The 22,684-nt window shown below is 37.3% G+C and overlaps 1 protein-coding gene across 1 annotated transcript in view; it reads left to right on the top strand.

Annotated features, from left to right (window-relative positions):
* LOC119791361 (zinc finger E-box-binding homeobox 2-like) overlaps nucleotides 1-22,684 on the top strand; it is a 42,665-nt gene continuing 19,981 nt past the window's right edge. The window contains exon 1 of the mRNA XM_038297463.1: nucleotides 1-58. Within this exon, the coding sequence (XP_038153391.1) occupies nucleotides 1-58 (58 nt within the window). The remainder of the gene's footprint in view (nucleotides 59-22,684) is intronic.

Here is a 22,684-nt window from a genome sequence, read left to right as displayed (position 1 = left end):
ATGACAGAAGAAAGCAGGGGGAAGCGAAGGAAACAAGCCAACCCGAAAAGAAATCGAGGTAAAGTAAAACACTCTGCGCTGGAAAGTTTGAAGAAGTTGGTGAGTGATGCGGTGGGAGGTGTTGCTGCAGCGGGCAGATAGAGAGACATCAGAAAAGCGGCTTTAACTCTGGTTTTCAGATAGAAAAACTATCTTAAAAAAAATCTACTTTGCACAACTTTTTTTTTTTTTTTTTGCACAAGGCGTTTGTGGTCAACTTTATTCGATTCACACATAGCCTATTGGAAAGGATTAAAGTCTAAACTGAATTATAAGCAACCCCATTTAATCCGAAAAGGATGGTTGTTCTACCTGCTCATACCTGTAGTCTTCTGATAAAAAAAGTGTGATTCGGTTTATGGGGAAAATGGATAAATCTCAACATGCAATTGGATGTAGAAATACCCCAAATTATTGCGTAAAATTGTCTTAAATAATCTTTATACTAATCTGCCTCCTTTACTATCAGGATTCTTTTTTGTTTTCTTTAAAAATCATTTCTTTATGGTCAAACTTTACTTTGGTCTTTAAAGTTTCTTTGTAAAGTTTCTTCTCAGTCGTATGAGAGTTTTCATGTTTTACTTGGGTTTTGTTCGTTTTGTCTTTTACTTTCTTTATATTTAATTAGTTGAGATGGATAACAAATTGACTATCCCACATATTTACTGCTTTAAAAACTAAAACATTTACACCAAACTGTACCAAAATAATCAAAAAATAATATATTGATATTTTAATAAAATGTTTTTAATCACATGACTTAAATTAACCTTATCTACAATTACTTGCTGGGTTAGGTTAGCTCAAAGGTTTTAGATGATGTCAGTTTATCAGTTTGAGTGCACTTCCTACAGAAGCATCTGAGAGGGACTTCCAGATAGCAGGCCCAGTTTAGAAACTTATGAGGCTCTGTGTTGCATGTTTTAAACTGTGCCTCTTTGAGGCTCTCAAACACAACACCTGCATCAAAGCAACATCTGTAAAACAATATTTGTTCTTCTTGCCTTTTAATGTTGTCTGGGAAAATAAGTTAGAATCAACCTCGAACTCTAAAATTATCCAGGGATTGTTTCTCTAAACCTACACTTGACCCAGAAACTTTCTAAATATCAGCTTAGCTTGGGTAAACTTACAGCAAACAACTTCTGAATGATGATTTTCTAAACAAATTGCATGGCTGATGAGTGCCAGGAGTATCCTGAAACTGATTCTTTATTTTTTTCACTATGAACTCGAAGTTTAACCTTTTAAAGCTAACAGTGCACGGATAAGTTCATGTTGTTTTTCTGTTTGGTGCAGATTTTTGTTTAAAGCTTTAAGCTGCCAGTTTTGTGTTTTCTCTCTCTCTCTCTCTCTCTCTGTATGTCTTGCATCACCTTTCATTAAATCTGCCACAGGTTTTTCATACATACAGTTTTAACTTAATCAGAGGTTAAAGGAATTCAAAGAATATTGGAGTTTAATAATTAAAGCAAATGGTCTTTATCATCTTTTTAAAAAGTTTTAAGAATAGTGCATCTAAGAGAATGCTGTTTGCTGTTGCGTTTATTAACCAGGAAATAGTGGAAATATATAATTTTAATGCATTCAATCAATAGGGGGGGGGGATTTTCATTTGTAAACTCGGCTCCAAAGACGGTGCCAATTAAGGAAAAATAGCTAATTCCTGCAACTGATTGGTTCATCTCAAATTACAATAAATCCTGGTTTCAATTGCTTGTTTCTTTAAGAGAGCAATTTTCTGCAGGAGGACATCTGAACACAATCAAGGCTTTTATGAAGGTTTCTCAAACCATACAACCAGTGTCTTTAGAATGTCATGCAGATATCTGCTACAAAGGGCTTGCCTGTTTATCAGGTATCTGATATGGTTTCCTCAATAATTCAAAAAGATGTTGATTTCAGCTTGGTGTCACCAGGGTGAGGCACTCTCTGGCATGCTCAGGGCTCACGGTAACTCTGTGTTATCGTGTGCATGCGTTCACCTTTGACAGTTTGTCGACCGACTGTGCACCGTTTCACAAATCAACAGCAGCACTCTGCTGTGAAAGCTAAACAGATAACAATCCTACTTCTTACTTCCCTGACAGTTTTTTTGAACCTGCTGCAGAAAGGAGAGTTAACATCCCTCCCGCAGCACATCTTGAAACACATAATTAACTGCAGGCCTTTAAGTACTCAAAGTATTTTCGAAAATCTTTACGAGACTAACAATACATTGATATGAAACCATATATATATACACATAGTGAATCTTCATATATTAAGTGTGATCTCATGCAAGTAACACATGGCACACAAGCCTTAGTGCCACAGTCGTAACAGTAGGCGTATGTTGCATGTGCAGTGTTATGCATCCTCATGTCAGAGTGGAAATGTACGCGTTTAAAAGCTGCCTGCAGGATTTGGAATGTGAGCAGGGAGTTAAAGGTCCTTGATAAAACCAACTGAATTTGGCAGGCTGCACTCATAAGACAGCGATTTGAGGATCCTTTCCAAACCAGAAGAAAGAGGAAAAATATAGGCTGACTTTTCTTCTCTCTTCGAGGCGCCTATTGATTATGTCTCCGTCTCCCCTAATAAAAATGTCAATGTTCAGCGATATAAAGCAATGTGAAGAAATTACAGCATTTCATTCCTGGCAGATTGGAAACAGAACAGGCATCAAGAAATAGAAAATATACATCTGAAGAAGATTGTATGTGATACGTTTTTGTAAATGATCATCAAGTGTGTGAATTGTTGGGATTAGCTTTGATAGTTCATAGTTCAGAACTTTTGAATTGGTGGTTATTTGATACTTGAAGTGACTTATTCACCAAAATCCTTGATTTGGACAGAGTACCTACAGTCCTCTGTAAAACTAGCTAAAGAATACATTGACTTGCCAAAGCATTCATCCCCTTTTAACATTCCTCTATTTTGTCGTATAACAACCACAAACATAAATCCAAAAAGTGTGGCATGCATTTATATGAAGCTTGTCTAATTCTTTACTTCGCCTCCACCCGGATCCCGCTTTGCACAATTTTTTAAGTTCAGGCATAATAAATGGAGAACATTGCAGCCTCCATTCTCAAGTCTTGCATAGATTCCCAGTTTTATTTAGACCCAGATATTGACGGGGCCTTTTCACATAGTAAACCTTAATCTACACACCAATGCAGCTTTGGGACTGGAGGGATTGCTCCAGGATTGCCCTGCACTTAATTCTCACCCAGTTTGCTATACTCACTGAGGGAAAGCATCCCCGCAGCATGACGATGCCACCACCATGTTTCACATTGGGTTGATGTATTTAAATAGAACTGTAGTATTTTAATCTCAATGCAGAATATTCAATGTGGGTTTCTTCTGACCACAGCATCCCCTGATTCAGTTTTTTTCTGTGCTCTTCATGGCGTGTGGCAAACATTAAACAGGACTTCCTATGCCTTTTTTTGTCAACGATGTTCTTTTTTTTTTTTGCTACTCCTTAATGGAGATCCCATTTATGGAGTGAATCAATAATATTTTTCCCGTTGCCAAATTTTTCTACCTGAGCAGTAGAACTCTGCAGCCCCCCCTAGAGTTACAGCTCTCTTTATTGCATAAAACAGGAATATTCTTTTTTTTTTTTTTTACTTTGCCTCTTTAAAAAAAAAAAAAAAAAAAAAAACAGGATATATGCACAGGTTATATCCATAAAAACTTTGATCTATTTTATCTTATTCTTCAAGCAGTCATTGATCTTTTAAGTATTTGTTTTAAATATTTATTATAATTTTTTTGCGTGTACCAGCACCCTCTCAAACAAATCTAACTTTTTTTTTTTATTATTCCAAAGTACGACTGTTTTTTATTTCCCGACTTACAAACTTATCTGTTTCTGTTTTAACACTCCTTATATTTTGTTACTTCATTACAGGCCTCACTCTATTGTTGAGTACATGTGGCTTTTTTTTAACAAAAAATAACTCCTCGTTTCTGTTTCCATCGCTCCCTTTCTTATTTTTCTTCTTTTTTCAAGTGCCAATTTATTTAAACTCTTTCCCCCTTTTTCTTCTTTCTCCTTCATTGATTTCCAAACCCCAGCCTTTGTGTGCAGCTGGAGTCCAGCTGTGTGTCTGTGACTGTGCATGTACATATGCACGCATACATGTGTTTGTGTGGGTTTTTTTTTTTCTGGCACTGCGCTGCCACCATGAGCATAGCTCACTGTACACAAAGGAATCAAACAACAACTAAAAAAGAAGAGGGAGGGGGGAGTAGACAGAATGGGGGTAAAGTTTTCTAACATAAAAAAATCATAAAGAGGCTGGGCCGTTTGGATCAGTCTGACCTGCACAGATGAGAGGTGTGGAGACCGAGGCAGCAATGAAGAGCCCAGGCACCACAGTTTTATTACCAGGATTCTTCAAGGGCCCCAGTCCAGGCATCAGAAGCAGTGGGTGGGTGGGACAGAAGAAGAAAGGAGGATGACAGTGATGTGAAGTGATGGGGCTGACAGAGCTGCAGAGCATAAAACACAGTTCTGCAGTGTAAGAAAACGAGAGATGGAGAGGTTCAACGATACTTGAAGGGTAAAGGCAGAGAAACTAGGATGGGTGACAGAACGTGGGATATTCAAAAAACGTTTCCTCACTCTCTCCTCAACATTCCCACAGCTTCAGTCGTCGCTGGTCTGCATGTGTTTAAAGCCACATCTCCACAGCAGTTATAGGGAGTCCCTTTGACTGAGGCTCTTTTTCAGTCATCGCATGTTTATTTAATTATTCCTCATTCTCATGTTTGAGATGTAGCCAAGGTATTTCTGTTCCCAGCTACATGTTCCTACGCATGGCTGCCACACCGACTATCTACTACAATAGGAAAACGATGAGGGAAAAAAACCCCTCAAAAAATAAAGATTTTAAACCACTGAAAGCAGTGATTACCCATAGTGAAAGTGGAACAAGGAATTGTGTTTTCTTTTAGTAAAGCATGCACAATCCTTCTTGTATTTTCTTAAGACTTTAACTGACAGAACAGCCAGCAAGGATTTTGAAGTTGGAACAGAAGGATATGTCGTTCTTTTATATTTACAAATAGATTAGGGAAAAGTGTGCCAAGCATTGGTATTCCTCCCTCCTGATTTATTACTTTGTATAATTTCTTGTCACTGCAGTTACAGCTGCAAGTCATTTGAGGTTTGTCTCTACCAGCTTTGCATGACAAGACACTGAAGTATTCACCAGTATTTGTTGCCAGCTAGCTTAAATTCAGTCAGATTGGGCCGATAGCTTCTGCAAACATCAACCGGATTTAGGCTTGGACTTTTGATGGGACAATCTAACCAGTAAATGTGGTTTGATTTAACATAGCCTGTTGTAGCTCTGGATGTTTAGAGTTGCCCTACTGGAAGCTGAACCTCTGCCTCGATCTTTAAACCTTTAAAGTCTCTAACAGGTTTTTTTCCCCCAGTATTACCCTGCATTTTGTTCCATTCATCTCCTCAACAAACTGGCCAGTTTCCCTGTCCCTGCTAAAGAGATGCAGCAGTACAGCATAATTAGTTTTACATTAGATATGACAGTTTTCATGTCTTTCTTCCGCTGGTGCTTGTAGCACTCAGCCATGTTCCCAGAATGGCAAATGGCAAACAGGACTTTCTCCTGAGTGCATAGCTTTATTTCAATGGATCCACTTTAGTTGTGTGTCTCTGCTGTTTATCTAGAGATACTGTAGGACCTTTATTTGTTATCTGTTTTTTAATAAATGCTCTCATTGCCCAACCCAATAAGACATATTTTATTTCTATTTAACCTATCAGGACTTGACAGAATGAATATAATCATTCTATGGCTACTAAAGGACATTTCTCACATGTAGTTCTTATTTAGGTGCTTTAAAGTAAAGCGGTATAAACACAAATATATACAGTTGTGCTTTCATTTTTCTTTTTTTTTGTAAAAAAATAAAATTCACCCTCAGGTCATAAATATTTGCTCATCTATGTTGGTCTAACACTTCAAATCCTAATAGATTTCTGTTGAAGTTCTGGTTGTGTATATACAAAACTTTAGTAACAAATAGTAATAATAACATGGTTAAAGCTAACTAAAAGAAATAAAAGTCAACAGAGATGATGAGAAGCTTAAATGTGAGGCTTATATCTGAGGGTCTCACCTTTTAACTGTAATATAACACCCTCAGCCGCAAAACGCTTGACACGTGCATCTATGTTTAAAGGTTTCTGGTGATGTTCCTGTCGAACATATAATACCTTCCGTATTTTTTCAAGTTTTCTATTCCTAACAAGCTTCTGTTTTTCTTAATAAACATATTTTTCCTGATAAAGTAGAATAAACGTGCAAGAAGCAGAGTCTTATTGTTTAGGTTAATCGTTTCTTATCTCACACCTTTTCCATTTGCAGCAGTCTTATAAAGGTCTCCGTCATTTCTTTTGCAGTAGGGTTAAATCTATTTGTAGATCTTCCTTTATTGCAGACAGACCATGGTTGTGTATTTGATGTGTTGCATGTGTTTGAGTTTAAAACCGTCCACATAGGAAAGCTTGCCGCGTTCACTTTATAGATATGTGCAGTTTTATCACATCTCAAATTAAATTTGGAAACGCTGCTTCAGCTGTCATGTATTACAAGGGCCAGATGGGTGGCAGAGAAAGAGAGAGTGAGAAATAGAGGAGAGGTAGGAGAGCAGACAGGGGAAGAGCAGTTTGGCAGGCAGCTGGTAGGTCCCATTCAGGCGGCCAAGAGAGACTTACTTTTAGCCCATGGCGGGAGTAGATATAAAAAGGGTAGCAGGTTAAATGAGGAAGTTTGATTTGTGGTGTGTTTTAGCATCAACAGCAGTTTTTAGGTTCTGCCTCGATCACCTCTGAAAGGCAACAGAACATCACACTTGACATGAGGAAGCTCAAGTGGTATCAGCAGTTTAACGCTGTATATCTCACCTGATTTGCAGCCTCACTGTCACTCCTTCTATTATTGTCTTTATCTCTGAGTTGATATGAATTATTATGCTCACTTTAATTCCACCAGCGGCAGAAAATTTAGACCTCTGACGATATAGCCAAATTCAGATAATCTCTTTAGCAAGGCATAATGCATAAGAAAGAATAGGGAAGCGTCCCCTTTTTCACCGTATCCCCCAACAAAATAAGTGAGAAGTTGTTAAAAACTATGTCATGCAACTGATACAGGGCATAGACCGTGGTGTTTTTTCACACTATACAGCATGAGGTAGATAAAAAAGTAAACTACGGTCTCAGCTCCTGTTAGTTGACAGCAGATCTTTGCTGAAGCTTATTTAGGGACATCCCATAGCTTCTCATTAAAGTTTGTTCTTGTGAGGTTTGAAGCTGGACTTTCTGTAAACTTTATTTTATGAAATGGAGCCTAGGCGGAAGTACAATTAAGGAAACTCATTATTCAGCTAACACCATTTCAACCCACCTCCAGCCCCTCCTCCATCATTGTAGCTAAAGCTTCATCAGAGTGTCATTCCCCCCGGACTCTTACTGCGTTCCCTGTCTTTAACGGTCTGGCAGAAGACCGCCATGTTGAGCCTGGTTCTGCCAGAGGTTTCTTCCCAACTGGGAGTTTTTCCTCTCCACTGTCGCTTCCTGCTTGCTCATCGTGGACAGGTTCTATCAACCCGTGTTATCCAACTGGACTTCCGTCTTCCAGGTCCCTGAGTGAAGCTCTAGTATCAGCTCAGGCAATCCACTGGATCTCCCCATAAAGCTCAGCATACCGTCTCGCTAGCCAGCAGTCTACAGACTGACCAACTTCATCTATCTCCACTCCACCACCAGTTTTTGGCCTGGGGGGGAAACATCCCTATTCTTTGCTCCTGTTCATGCATATCTATCAAAATTAAGCGTTATGTTTTCTGCCTAGGTCTGAGCGCCAAAGACAAAGTAATTGTATCAATAAATTTCTCCTAATTGTCTTTTCTCCTAATGTGAGTTTTTCAGATTGAAACAGAAATTGGTCACAGGCTGAAGGGGAGTATAGTTGTTACCTGTGAGGCCTTAGAACGTCCCGGGTTTTAAGCATGACTGATGCCTTTAAAAATAGTGACTGGTCCTTCTCTCTATTCATATGTGGACTCATTTACTCTTCAAAGCAGCGTAAAAGATTTTAAACAAAGTGCATAAGAGATCAAGCTATTTACTGATTCAGTTGCACATAAAAAATGGTTTATTAAAAAATATTTATTTTTATTAAAAATATCTAAAAGTATTCAAGGACACAAGATGTCCGATTACTGAGAAAACAAAAATCAGTTATCCAGTTTTTTTGTGGTTAACAGTGTGTCTGAATGGCGTCAGGTGTATTATGGTAAATGGCCTGTACTTATATAGTGCATGCTTTACACTACATTCAGTCAAGCTACACTGCAACCACAGCTGCCATGGGGCTTGCTGACAGGTGCTTTACACAGGCTCTGACCACCATCAGTAGGCAATGCGAGTGTCAAGCCTGACCTGGGGCTTGAACTGACAACCCATCTGATGCCACTGCCACTACAATTAGATTATTCAGTTTTGTACAAAGGAAAAATCTTTCAGGTTTCTCTTCAAATGTTGGTGTGCAGCTGTGATTTTAGCGAGAGTTGATCATGCATACTGGCAAAAAATAAAAACTTACAGGGGGTGGTGGCAAACAGCAGATGTAGAGAACAACGGGGATAAACTGAGGAAAGAAAAAATGAAACAAAAACAACTCATTTTAAATGAATTTAGGTGAGATATATTTAGGTTCCATTGTATGAATAACTTTCTCCTTCTTTAACCACCAATATAGCCCTTTAAATAAGGGGTAGTAGAAGCTGCTTCTCTCTGATTGATTATGATAATGTTTTCAAGCTAAACATGATATAAAAGGAGGGCATGGGCTTGAAGGGAGTTCCCCGTGGCCCTTGTACCTGAACAAGAGAAGGTGTATGAAGTCCTTAAGAAGTCTGGAGATTCTGAAGTAAGGTCTTGAGGATTTTTTTCTCAGAGTCCCCCAATGAGGGTGGCGGGCATGCAGATGAGCTTCCCTTACACGGTTTCTGACAGTTTGTGCAGAATTTCTTTGGTTACATAAACCGATTGTTTCAGAGGCTGTCTGAGTGGCTGGTCTCAGGTGATCTTGGAGGTGAGCATGCTGAATGTGGAGATCCTGGGCTGGTGTGGTTAAACATGGTCTGCGGTTGTGAGGCTGGTTGGATGTACTGCCAAATTCACTGAAACGCCTTTGGAGATGGCTTATGGTAGAATGAACATTCAATGCAAGAGCATTAACTCTGGTTGATGTTCCTGCTGTCAGCATGCCAATTGCCCGCTCCCTCAAATCTTGCGTCTTTTGTGGCATTGTACTGTGTGATAAAACTGTACCTTAGACAGTGGCCTTTTATTGTGGGAAGTCTAAGGCACTGCACTAATCATGGTGTCTAATCAGCATCTTGATATGGCACACCGGTGAAGTGGATTATCTCAGCAAAGGAGAAGTGCTCACTATCAAAGATTTAGGCTGATTTGTGAACATTTGAGGGAAATGGTGATATTGTGTGTTTTAAAAATGTTTTAGGTCTTTGATCGTTCATCTCATAAAAAATGAGAGCAAAACCAAAAGTGTTGCATTTATATTTCTGTTGAGTGTAGTTGCTAACCAAAGTGCCAGGAAGCTCCTATGTTGAAATCTGATTACAAGCAAGATAAATTTAAGCTTTGGAGATAAAATTCTGACCAGAGTCACGGTGTTGAAGCTAAAGTAATACCCCCAATTAATAGACTACAGATGGTCAAACCAATTAAACATCAGCTAATAATATTTCTGTTGTATAAAGCAAAGAGTGGCAAGTTATTCAAACTTGTTCCTTAAACATAATGCTAAAATAAAAATAAAAAGAATATTAAATATATATATATATATATATATATATATATATATATATATATATATATATATATATATATATATATATATATATATATATATATATATATATATATATTTTTTTTTTTTTTTTTACTTTAAGTGTATATTTTAATCTGTAGCAAGTTAAAATTAAAATATTTTTAGCCAAAATTATTAAGCTTAAAATCTTAAAACAAGGTACTTTTATATTGGCTACCTAACACAATTGTTTCTATTTCTTCAGTTGAATCTGTAAAAAGAGCAAATGAGCTGATAAATAATAATTTTGCACATAACTGACAAGAAACTACTCTACTAATGACTAACAGCAGAAAGTCAGATGAAGGGTGAGTTATCTCTCCTGATTCAGGTCTTTCTTAGATTTTATCCTATTTGTTCAGTCATAACTTCCCAAAGACGTTATATCTTCTGTTTATAGGTTTTAAGGCTTGCCACATGTTCTTTTATAATAAGTATATTCAATTCTTAAAATATTTTAAAGACACACTGCCCTACTTTCAGATATAGAAATAATTATTTTAGCATGGATTTGACTAAGCAAGTAGGACATTATTTAATTATCTTTATATAAAAAACACTCCAAAGCAACTATTCATATATTATGACTTAAAATAGCAGATGTTAGTGCCTGTTTTTTTTAATTATCCTCCTCTAGGGCAGTAGAAGAATTCACATTTTTAATTAGTCCCAAATGGTCTATTACAACAAACAATATCCCACTGCATTGCAAAATAGATTAAATGTTATATCTTTCTACATTAGCCATGGTATAAAATCAGTCACCACTAATATATTTTTAATTGGTTCTGTTTACTGCATGTATTTTGTTTTTTCCCCTCTTTTTTTCTTTTTTTTTTGCTTTGATCATCCCTAAGATAAACAGTAACACTGTAACCAAGTAAGAATGCTTTGCATAAGTATCTGCACCATGTGAGCTATGTGTAAAAAAAAAAAAACATACAAAAGTCTAGCCTTTAAATTATAAAAAAATTTGTCTAGTTTGAAAAAAAAAACATTAACTCCTGCATTTCATTAAATCAATATTTTAATTAAACCATGTGTGACAGTTCAAAACATTTTTCATAGACAGGTCTGAAGATTCAGGGTGCAACCATCGATTATTTTAGTTATTTATTATTTGATTATTTTTTTTGTTAATAGATAAATCAGAAAAAAATATGTAAATGACTTTTGATAAAAATTCAAGTAAAGTTAAATTTCAAAAACCAGACTTATATTGCATATGCTGTGTCTATTGTGCACAGGAGTAGAATAGGAAGTTATGCTATGCCTTAAAGCTAACATTTTAACCTAAAGGGTCAGCTTATGTCCATAAGGATTTCTTATTCACTATTGCAGGACCCAAGGTGCTTTACTAACATTTTCTGTTGCTCTTAATAGGTTACATTGAAATTAACTAGTAGCATCTTTGCACGTGGTAGTGGGAATCTTTGAATAAACATTATGTCTTGTATCAATTTTATCTAAGTTTCTCGTGTTTTGACAACCGCAGGATGCACTTCCTTTTTAATCTAAGTGCAAAATATGCATGGTCTCCATTTATTTGCCCATTGCACTGTGTAAGGTGTTGAAGCAAACAGGTTCTGGGCAGACATTTTGTTCTTTGCAGTTCCTGAACAATATTGAGGATTAAATATTGCCACAATCCATTGTTGTGTTGATTTGCTCTTGCTCCTATTGTCTTTTAAGACACAAGATTTTTTTATGTAAAATTTTATTTCATCTCCTCATATTTTTTGATGTATGCCATTCACTCTAACTGGACTGTTTGGAGGGAAACATACACACAACAACAGATACTTCACCATATATAAGAGTAGGTATTAGGTTTTAATGATTCACGAATTCATGGTTCTTTCATATAAAGCTCAGGGAGGTTGTAAAAAAATGTGAACCTTAGCCTCCTCTTAAAACAAGGAGTTACGGTCCCAATTGTCTTCAGAAAATGCTTATGTTTACATTTGAGACAGAAGGACAGTAAAGGCTTTTTTTTTTCTCTTGCCTCGCAAGCCACTGTTTAATGTGTAGATATTGTCATATATATATTTGTATTTAAAATTTAATATGTTTATATTTAAACAAGGCTGTTAGAAACTTTGAAAAGCTGATCCAGATTTAATGTAATAGTAAAAATACAAAAATTGTATTTTACAAAAGTTATGGTAGTCCTAAAAATTATCACGTTTGTAATAAAAATAAAATAAAAACATAATTTTATGGGTTTTTAAAGTTGTATAAATGTCCTCAAAAGAAAAGCTTTTTGTGTGAGATCGTTCTATCTGGATTAAAAGATTAATTAATTTTAAAGCTGTTTCCAAATTTTGAGCAGGGGCTGCCAATAAATGTTTAGGGTTTTGCAGGTTAGCCTGCCACTTCCCGCTCCCTTCTCCTCTCCCTCTGTCTCCCTGTACCTGTGATCACCTGGTACCACCTTTATCTGACCTCCAGATTACCCAGCCTCTCCCACCACCATCTCTCACCACACACACATAATGTATATACACGTTAGTCCTCTTGGGAGTAAACACATTCCTTCACAGGGAGAACATCGTTATTTTCTTTTGGTCCACCTGTAACTTTTCAAATTTAGGTGTTAAAGCTATTTATGTCAGGTAGACTCCTTTATCTCTGTGTTTCTTTAGAGAGCATCCACCTTTAAGCCCTTTGAATGTCAGACGTTAATGAATCCAGTTTGTGGGTAAATTTATATGCGATTCAAAATGTTTTAAATTCATATCAAAACTATATAATTATGTGTTTCTGAAACTGTTTTAATAAAATAGCAGGTTAGACAAAATTCACTTAGAAAAAGCTCAACGGAATTTTTGCAGAGCTTAATGAAATCAAGCAAACTAATCTTTAGCTCAGGTATGATAGAGAACAGGATCCATACATCGGAAACATTTTTCACCAGAAAGGAAGCAAAGCTGTTTTCACTGGTCCACTCTATCATTTATCACCTTGTTGCAATCTTAGAGATAGGCTTATCACACTTGCTGTCATGAATTTCTCATGGTACATGACAGGTTCAGGGATTGCAAAATTACAGAAGTGGGGAGGAGCTTTAATTTGAAAGGCCAGCAACTAATAAAAGAAGAGATGTACAAATGCAGCTGTTGGTGTCCTTTGGAATGGAGAAAAGAGAGAAGATCTGGAAAAAGCCTTAAAAGAAATGTATTGTTAATAGAAGCTTATAATCTCACACTGAGCAATGGTGTTAAACATAGCCTCTGTCTGTGCTTATTTTGTAAAAACGTGAATTGACACAAAGTCAGTTTCTCTTTCCACCTCTAAGGTGAACGTGCTATTAAGTAACACATTTGTTTTGATAAGTCAGAAAAGGGTTAAACGATTACAGCATTTTGCCTAAGATTACTTATGTCTAGACTCAATTTGATAATTAAAAGTTAAAACAACTGAAACACATCAGATAAAAAGGAAGCAAAAGTCAAGGTTAGAGGACTCCAGCTAAAACTAGCAAAATTAGAGTTTAACGTATGACTGAATTTAATCAATCTATCTACTTTAATTTTATACGCCAGCGGCACATGGGGGCGGGTGCCTACCTCCAGCACCTCGGTGCGAATGGTGGGGTACATTCTGAACCGGTCACCGTTCCATCGCAGAGCAAAACAGAGATATAAATCCATGCGCAGACAAAGTTAAGAACAATTTAGAGACACCAGACAACCTAACTGTCATGTTTTTAGACTGGAGGAAGCCAGAGTACCAGGAGAGAACCCACGCATGCCCAGGGAGAACATGCAAACTCCTTACAAAAAGAGCCTGGGCTGGGAATTGAACCTAAGAACTTCTTGCCGCAAGGCATCAGTGCTACAAATTGCGACACTGTGCAGCCCAGGCCTAAATCATTTTTATTTAGTTCATGTGACTGATGGGTTCACTGTTTCTATCAACTTCACTTTTGAAAATGTATCAGAGTTTTTATAGAACTTCTAATTAATAATTTGTAACATTAAGTGTTCTGAGGGAGTAATAATAGACTTACAGATTAAAAACAGGATGTGAAACAGCCAGGGCCAGCCCAAATTATAAGCAAACTAAGTGACTGCTTAAGGCCACAGGGCAGCAAGGGCCCCCCCAAAAACAATTTTTTTTTCTTTTCTTTTTTTTTTTTCTTGCTCAAATAATTACTTCCATATGATTATTATAACAAAACACACAATTGTGTATTTTTTAAATCCATATATCTTTAATCAAGTACAAATCATTACTTATACATGAAAAACAGATTGGACAGATTGGAGCCAGATCAACATAAGGCAAGGAAGGACCGGTGTAAACCTATCTTCTCTAACAGTCTGATAGTGATGAGAGAGCTCTGGCTTTAGAGATGGAAAATCTTCCGCACATCTTAAAGCACAGATGACCTCATTTACTTACCTCTCTTAACATGAGAACCGAGTTCTACCCAAACCTTTGGGTAGCTCTGAGGCTTGCCTGCACAGTCCCCGCAGCTTTTGCATCTGCATAGGAACTACCTGAAATCTTCCATAGTAGAAGGATTGAGTGAGTATGCAGTGATTAGTAAGCACAGGTTTAAAGGAGTGAGTGGAGTACCGAGGAAGAAGAGTGTGAGAAAAAATAACTCAGATATGAGGGAAAAGGTAGTTTATGTTTTCAAATAGAACATTTACATACAGTATATGTACATATTTGTTTACATACTTTTAAGAGCTTATTATTCAACTTTAAATTTGTACCTATAGTTTCAGGTAACTTTTTATTTCTGTTGATTAAAACATTCTTAGTATTTTGTTGTTTATTTTATTCAATTATGCTTTTTTTGTGCAATTTCGTATATGTTTTTATTCATCAAATCTATTTTAAGCATTTGCTTTTGTTTTTGCACCATAAAACCACATGACACTTTTATTGTAAATAAACTGCATACTAGTTTATGTTATTAGTTTAAGTAACACTAAATGATGCATATAAATAGGAGACTGTTAACAGCACTGTAAGAGCTACAATGATTTATAGTTGGTGTGTTAATGATCTGATCATTGGAGTATTGATTGCAGCAATTGGGCAATTATGGGCAGGAATAGATGCACAACCTCCAATTTTGCTTGAGGACCGACAGCTACTCATCTAAATGGGAAAGAAAAAGGAGATTTTATTTCCATATGGTTCAAATGTCCAACATTACGGTAAGCGTGGAGGGTGAAATGTTGTGAGGAAGAATTTTAGCGTATCAGAGAGAGGTAATGTCATCTAAATATTGGGTGTGAATGTGTGCAAGCCTTAAAGAAACATGAGAGGTTAACACTCCTGACTTCTTTATATATCACTTAATTTACTTGCTCCTCTGACATATTTGACCATCATCTATTGCCTTGTTTGCCTAGGCTGAGACTGTTTTCCTTGTCTGACATTATTGCATTCTTCCTTTAAAATGCCTCTCTTCTGATATTCTATTTTTATCCAACAGTTTTCTCTTATTCTTCTTCTTCTCTCTTTCCATGTCTGTCCACTGCTCCTCCCAGCCTGGACTCCCCACTCTTGTATGCTAGCCATCGTGCTCCACTTCCACCCCCCGCTTTACCCCACGAGTCCCTCCCCTGTCCCACTGACACCACACGCTGTTCCCATCCCCCGAAAACCACTTCAAACAGGCAGCGCCATCAAAGACCACAGTCAGTCAGCCAGGCAGTCAGCCAGCCAGCCAGTAAGGCAGCCATTCAGCCAGCCTTCTGCTTTGACTTAAAATTACTGTCGTCCCCAGTCACTGGGCTGCTTTCCTCCTCTGATACACATCAAAGATCCTCTTAAACTCTCCAAGTTTGCTTTTATTCTCTTTTTACCTACATTCTTCCCTGGTTGAGGTTTTTACACTTGCTCTTTCTGTCTCTCTTTCTTCTCCCCATCACTTCTCTGTCCAACATGGGCGAGGTCAGTAATGACATGCATGAGCACGATTTTGCACTTCAGTTTTATCTGTATCATTCTTAATCTCCATAACTAACTCCTACTTTTCAAACCTGTCAGTGTGCACTTCAAACACGTAAACATGCATCCAGATGAACGCTACTACAAACATGCAGATATTGCTAAGTAATATGCAGCATGATTCATCATCGAAAGATATCTTCATAGCTGCAACAACAACAAAAAAACAGTCTGACAGTGTTGCTTCCTTCTTTTCTTTCTGCATGAATTTATGGGTCCATTTAAGGACAGAAAAGAGACAGAAGGGAACAAAGACAGGGTGAGAAGGAGAAAACTGGGCGTAAGGAGATCTGAGGAAGAAAAAAAGATGCAGTGACACATCTTTTCTATGTTTTAAACCCCTAGAGGTCATATATGGCTTCTCAAATACTTGTGGTATATCATCTCTCATGTTGGGATTGTGATGTCTATGAGAGCCAGAGGATGGCGCCACTTCTGTATGTTAACCAGCCAGCCGCAGCGTTTAATTGGTGGGCTGTCAAATCGAGCAAAACCTAGTAGATATAAGGCAGAGGGTTTCTTCTAAAATTTTATTTGGTTACTCTGTTTTCTTGCAGAATTTTACTGAAAAAGAAGTAAATTTACATGAAATTTCATGTCTGTTCTGACCCTGTTAATGCTGGTTCCTTTTTGCTTATAATTGTAGGATATATGGCGTTCAGTGCAATAAACATTTTCTTTTATAAGCCCTGCATCCCTCCAAACACCTCTTGCAGGCCAAGTTAAAAATAAACAAAGCCAGAGGGATACCAGACCTATTTGTTTAAGTCTCAAATCAGATCTTTACTGACAAACCTAAAGCTAAAACTGAACCAAAAAAGAAAAAAAAAATACTTAACTGTTAAGTTCAAAAAGAAGTTTTATTTGGCTTGTAACTCTTTTTAAAAACTTCAGAACCTTTGTACCCTGTAAGAGAATGTTTTAATATTCAAAAGGAGCCTCTATTGTGTGGTTTGCTGTACCAACGTACAAAATAAAGAGCCACATCAGAGGCCTGGAACGGTCCCTGAGCATTTTCATGTGTAAGCAAGAGAAAAAAAGAGGGAAAACAAATTTGGAGGGGGGAGACGGGGGTATTTATAGAGTGGTGTGAGAGTCTTTGCAATGACAAGAGCCTAATGAAGCAGAGTTTGGGTTTTTGATTCACAATGTGGTGAGAGCATGGGTCCCTCTGTGACCGTTACTGCATTCCGGCACCGATCCCTCGGCACACGGAAACCAGCTCCGGGGCCGCAGGGAGGAGGCTGAGGGCCAGCTCCAAATAACGTGTTCCTCTAACCGAGCGAACCTTTCTCGCAATCATTGGTCTCACTTTCACAGCAGCAGACGCACAGACTGAGATGGCACTTAAGTTACACAGACATTATTCATACCTATAGGAAGAGCGTGAGCTCAGTTGCTCAGTTGGTTTTTCATAGAATGTGAGTCAAAGACACGGTAAGTGACTCAGAGGAAACAGTTCTGCTTGACCTGGTAGGGAAGTCCAAAATGATGCCGCCCATGTGTCATATTCTAACTTTGATTTTTGAGAAAGTGCAGAAATAAAACATAAGTGACAATGGATACAGTCAGAGTCAGAGTGTTACTGTAATTCTGGTGAGTTTTGAATGATTTCATTTACTATTGAAACTCCAGGACATATTGTGTTTCAAATTATAATAAAATTATATTTATTTTTTTTACATTTTGTCACATTTAAAATGAACAAATGTCAGTTTGGTTTATTTATTTATTTTTATCCATTTATTTAATAGACCAAAACAGACAGGTGCAGAAGTGTGAGAAGCATCTTTGTTTTCTGACATGTAAAAAGCTACGAAAGTCAAACTTTTGTAGTATGTGTTTTACACTTTTAGACAAGAAGATGATACATTTTTCTTTGCAAACAGCTCCATCTCTTTCCAATTCTATTGAAGGCATCCATGACCATCAAATCTCACCCCTTACTTTCAGTGGGATTTAGTTCTGGACTGTTCAAGGCTACATAACTGCATCATATCTCAGACTCTTATGTTTAGTCTGAGCCCAAGTCTCACGTATTTTGCCCACTCTAAAAGCATTTTTTTTTTAGATTTGCCCAGCATTTTAATATTTAATTCCACATTAACTCGGACCACTCTCCCTGCCCCTGTTGAATACAACAGGATTGTTTGACTAAAATGTTTAATTTTGGTTTCATGAAAACAGCATCGTCATTCACATGCTTTCTATGACCATGACTTGGCTTGCTGTGAACTTAAAATGGAATTTCTTATGGTTTTATGTCAACAAAAGCTTTCTTTCTAGACAAAAAAAAACGTGAGTGATTACTCAATTTAAACACTGTGAAAATTACTGTTTCTTTTTGGTAAAAAGAGTTTGTTGTGTTTTACTGTTTGTGTACACCCTGATTGCACAGCTTTTCTCTAACAATTACACAAGTAACAAATAGGTTCTAGGGTGGAAATATTCAAAAAACATTGTGGTCTCTGTTGTCATGTTAACAAGAATAATAGAGTATTCCTGTTTGGGGAAGATTTGGCATATCCGCATTATGACTGCATTGTTGCGTACAAGCAAAGCATAACAAATGCCAACTAGTTTAAAAAAACCACAGTGGTGGTTTTATAAATCATAGTCACCTGAAGTGACACTCTTCATCGGTCTCTGGATATTTGAGGCCTTGCCCTTCTGTGACCCATATTCTGGCTTCTTAAGCAAGAAGTGTTGGAGAACACATCGCTCACTAGTGGCCTGGCAGAAAAATCACACCAATTTTAGGGCTTCATTCGGCCTCTGTTGTGCATGGAAACAGCAAAAAAAAAAAACATTGTCATGTAAAGTCGATGTTTCAGGCAAAAGTGAAAAATGGTATCCAGTTTGTAAGGATGATTGCTGCATGCACAGTCCCTGATAGTGGTCTTAGTTACATTTTCTGTCCACCAAGCTGATTTTTGCATCTCTTTAAGCCTTTTAGCTGCTTCTCTGATTAATGTTTTTAGTACCTCACCCGTCAGTTTAGCTTTTTCTTATGGAGTCTGAGATGTGGTTAGATATTTTCTATAACCAAAAGCTTTGTTAAATTTCTCCACAGCTTAATTCTTGGCCTGTACTGTATGTTTCTTGGTCTTCTTGTTTTGTTTTGTTTTGTTTTGTTTACTGAGGCATTTAAAGTAGATCTAGATTGACACTGAGATTGAAATAAAACAGTGGAAAATATTTACTGATAAGATGTCTTCTTAAAGTAGTTGGTTGCACTTGCTTTTATTTAGGGGTATCAGGAAAAAGGGAGCTGACAATTCACAGACACGGCAATGTTAAGGGGAGCATATTGACCTTTTACGTTTAATTAGATAAATATCATCAAGGTTGGTGCTTGCAATGAGGCAAAATGTTAAACAAGTTCACAGGAGGTGAGTACTTTTGCGAGGAAGGTAGAAGGCAGCAGAAAGCTAAGCTTCCTTTAGCCACATAAGTCACAGACGTTCAGAAGTGACATGAATTCAGCAACCCACATGGATGGGCTTTGAAGTTCCATTTAAATCAAGGTAACATGTTTGTTTTAAATGTCAGTATGGTGGTGGACAGGACAGGTAAACACACCAGAAAACATGTAGGCAGCAGCACACAGGAAACCTCTAGAGGAAGAAGACTGACAACCACAGAGGCTTTTTGCACACCTCTCCTCACACACCTTGTCTTCTTTTTGCAGAGAAAAATTGATAGTCGCATTCCCAAATGCAAGTTGATAATTATAAAAACTACATGGCCAGATGTAACATCTATGTTAGCTCCAGCTGAGTCCGTAGTTACCCTGCTTTAGTAGCTTTACCCGGGTGACACAAAGCACCGCTGTTAAGAAGCCACTGATAAAAACATTTCAACATCTCAAAAGTCTTTCTTTTTAATTTCATCATCATTTAAAATCCAACAGTTAAGAAACTTTAACCTTACCAAGTCAGTTAAATAAAGCACTAAACGGTTCAATTATTACACAATTCTTTTGAAACTACTTGGAGATTATTGTCGGTCTACGCTTTAACGTTATTGCAACCAAAGAAAAAAATATGAACTTCAACAGTTGAGTCACCACAACCTAGGAAAAAAAAAAAAAGATAAAATGGGTGAGAAATATATAGTGTTAAATCTCCCAGAGAGTTTCAGTCCGCTTAGTGATTCACCATAGCACCTTTGCGGTATGATTACAGGTCTACACCACGAGGTACTCAGACCTTTTCCTGTCTTTGTCCATTCTCAGCATTATTCTTCTTCCTGTCTTCAGTTTATATATATAAAAGAACAATGACTGATCAGATTGTTGTGCAAAAACATGCTTAAAAGAACATTTTTAATGTGTTAAAATGTAGTTGCGTGATGATTTAAAAGGTACATTCATTATTTGCCTTTGTCATAGCCTAGAGAAGAAAAGAAAATCAGTATGCTTGAGTAAAGTTGGTAGGAGGAGATCAGACTCTTAAGACAAAAAAAAAAAAAGACATTTATTTTACAGTCATTGGTTTAATATGAGGATGGTTACCGGTAACCAGAGCAGACAAACTGCTCTGATCGTAGTGTCACCATAAGGAAGATAGGCCTCTCCTGGTAGAAGAAGACTGTGCAGTAAGTCTGAGCTCCCTTCTAACTGTATAAGTGGTGGTTTTTACTGTACTCTTTCAGCTTGTTTTGCTGTTAGTTTTTTAATCTGTTAGCCTTTTGAAGTCGCATCAGGGCAGCTTTCTACGAAGCTTATGTGTGGTTCACTGTTCAGTGCAGTATGACATGAAGATAGAAAGCACCAGATCAGTAGAGCAGATACCAACTGATTCTTTTTTTTTTTTCAAATGCCTCTGCCCTTCAACGCTGCTGCCTTCTTCGGGGGCAGCATTCGTTAATCGATGAGCGTCTTCATGAAACGATTCATACGTGAAAAATGAAACTAACATCAAGAAAAGCTGCCGATAAAAGCATTAATTGTTGACAGAGCTATTTGGTGTATGAGTGGGTCGGTGGCTGTGATGCTAATGAAATGAGGAAATGGGTTGTAATTTGTGTCACAAAGGCCCTTATTGAACAGGTCTCTTAAATATGAGCCGAACAAAGGAACAAAATAGTTTCAGTATCGCCAACTTTGCTCTCGCAGTTTAAAAATGACTGCTCGATGTGCAAATCGTTTTTTTGCTCTGATGTCATCATATAGCTTTAATCAGTTTATTTCTTTAGCTGAGGGTACAGATGTCAGTGTCTCTGTGGTGTTCGTCGAAACGCTTTGAACCAGGGGTGCCTCTTAATGAGAGGGACATCTAAAAGCGTAGAGATGTGACTTCTTCTTCTTCTGCTGTAAGATTGCACACTAGAGCAGATTCTCCTACAGCTTTCCGTGCTAGCACAGAAACTACTTGTGTTTGATGACACTGTGCAGCAACATGCCGACCCAGCTCCCCATTTTGCCAGCACATCATGTTTGTTTGTTTTTCTTCACATCTCAGTGTGTGTTTGTGTTGAGGGAATTTCCCTCAATGCACCATGCGTTTCACAGTTTGATATCAGTTGGATTTTTTGCGTCGGGCTCTGTTTGTTACTCTTGATTTGTGTCTGTTTTGCCTCATTCTTCTGCTGCTCTGTTTTTATTTCACTTTGCATTTTTTTTAAGTTCGAAACAACTCTCTTCAATCCCTTTCCCCCAAAATATTTGTATGAAATGAGTAGTATGAATTTAGAGTCTCAAAATTGTATTGTGCATCACATTTTAGCATCCTCCTCCTCTCTAAAATAACCTTGATTGTCTCCATCACACTTTCAGACTCCCACCAAAGCCGTCTGAAAAACCAATGTGTGTTTAGGTATACTGGCTGGGCGTTTTCATATATATCTTTTTTTTCCCCCAACCTTGATATGATAAATATCCACTTTCTTTATTGAAACACAGCATAGAAACACAGCATAAGTTTAAAAAAACACTAGAATATTTTGCAAAAAGGCAGAAAAAATGTTCTGAAAGCTCTTATTGCTTTTTTTCCTATTTGTAAATTTCACTGCACCTGATTTTAAGGACCTTAATTGTGATTTTTGAGCCAGTACTCGTGGCCCACAATAATGAATAAACATGACTGGTGCATCTGCCTCATGTGTCTTTTTTCACTCTTCCTGTGAAAGCAGGTAAAGACCAAAGCAGAGCTGCCCAAGGTGCCAAAATCAAAAGGCGCCATCACCTCCTGCTGCTGAGATGATCAGGTGGGAGGTGTTTGCTCTCAGTTGCGGTCCTTCCTTGAGTCATTGTATGAAAAGTCACAGAGCAGGTATGAGTAGGAGAGCTGCTGCCACCATCAGAATTTCTTAAATGGCATGTTTGATTTCTTCCGTGGCTGAAAAGGGAAATGATCGTTGACAACAGGAATGAATGTGGACATATCTCATCTCTGAACCACTCGCATAGGTACTGTAAAAAAAAAAAATTATTTATACGCTCATCTTCCTGCTCTGTCATTCTGTTTAGCATGTGGGTGTCTGTGACCCCCATGTGGTTATTTACTGAGTTTGAAATAGCTTTGTGTCTGTGCTGAAAGTTGTGAAATCATCACCGGTAAAATGTACCTCAACTTCAATCAGAATATGTTTAAATAGATATTAATTGATTTTAATGCAATCTAATTTCCATGCAATTATAATATATATTTATATATATATATTTATATATAAATAGAAAAAACAAACACCAGCTACATTAAAATAATAATAAATTTGTATTTATTTTTACATCTAGT

Source organism: Cyprinodon tularosa, unplaced genomic scaffold, assembly GCF_016077235.1.
Source record: "Cyprinodon tularosa strain WSP-4 unplaced genomic scaffold, ASM1607723v1 ctg10, whole genome shotgun sequence".
Taxonomy (NCBI): Eukaryota; Metazoa; Chordata; class Actinopteri; order Cyprinodontiformes; family Cyprinodontidae; genus Cyprinodon; species Cyprinodon tularosa.
This window is presented reverse-complemented; position numbering and strand designations above follow the sequence as displayed.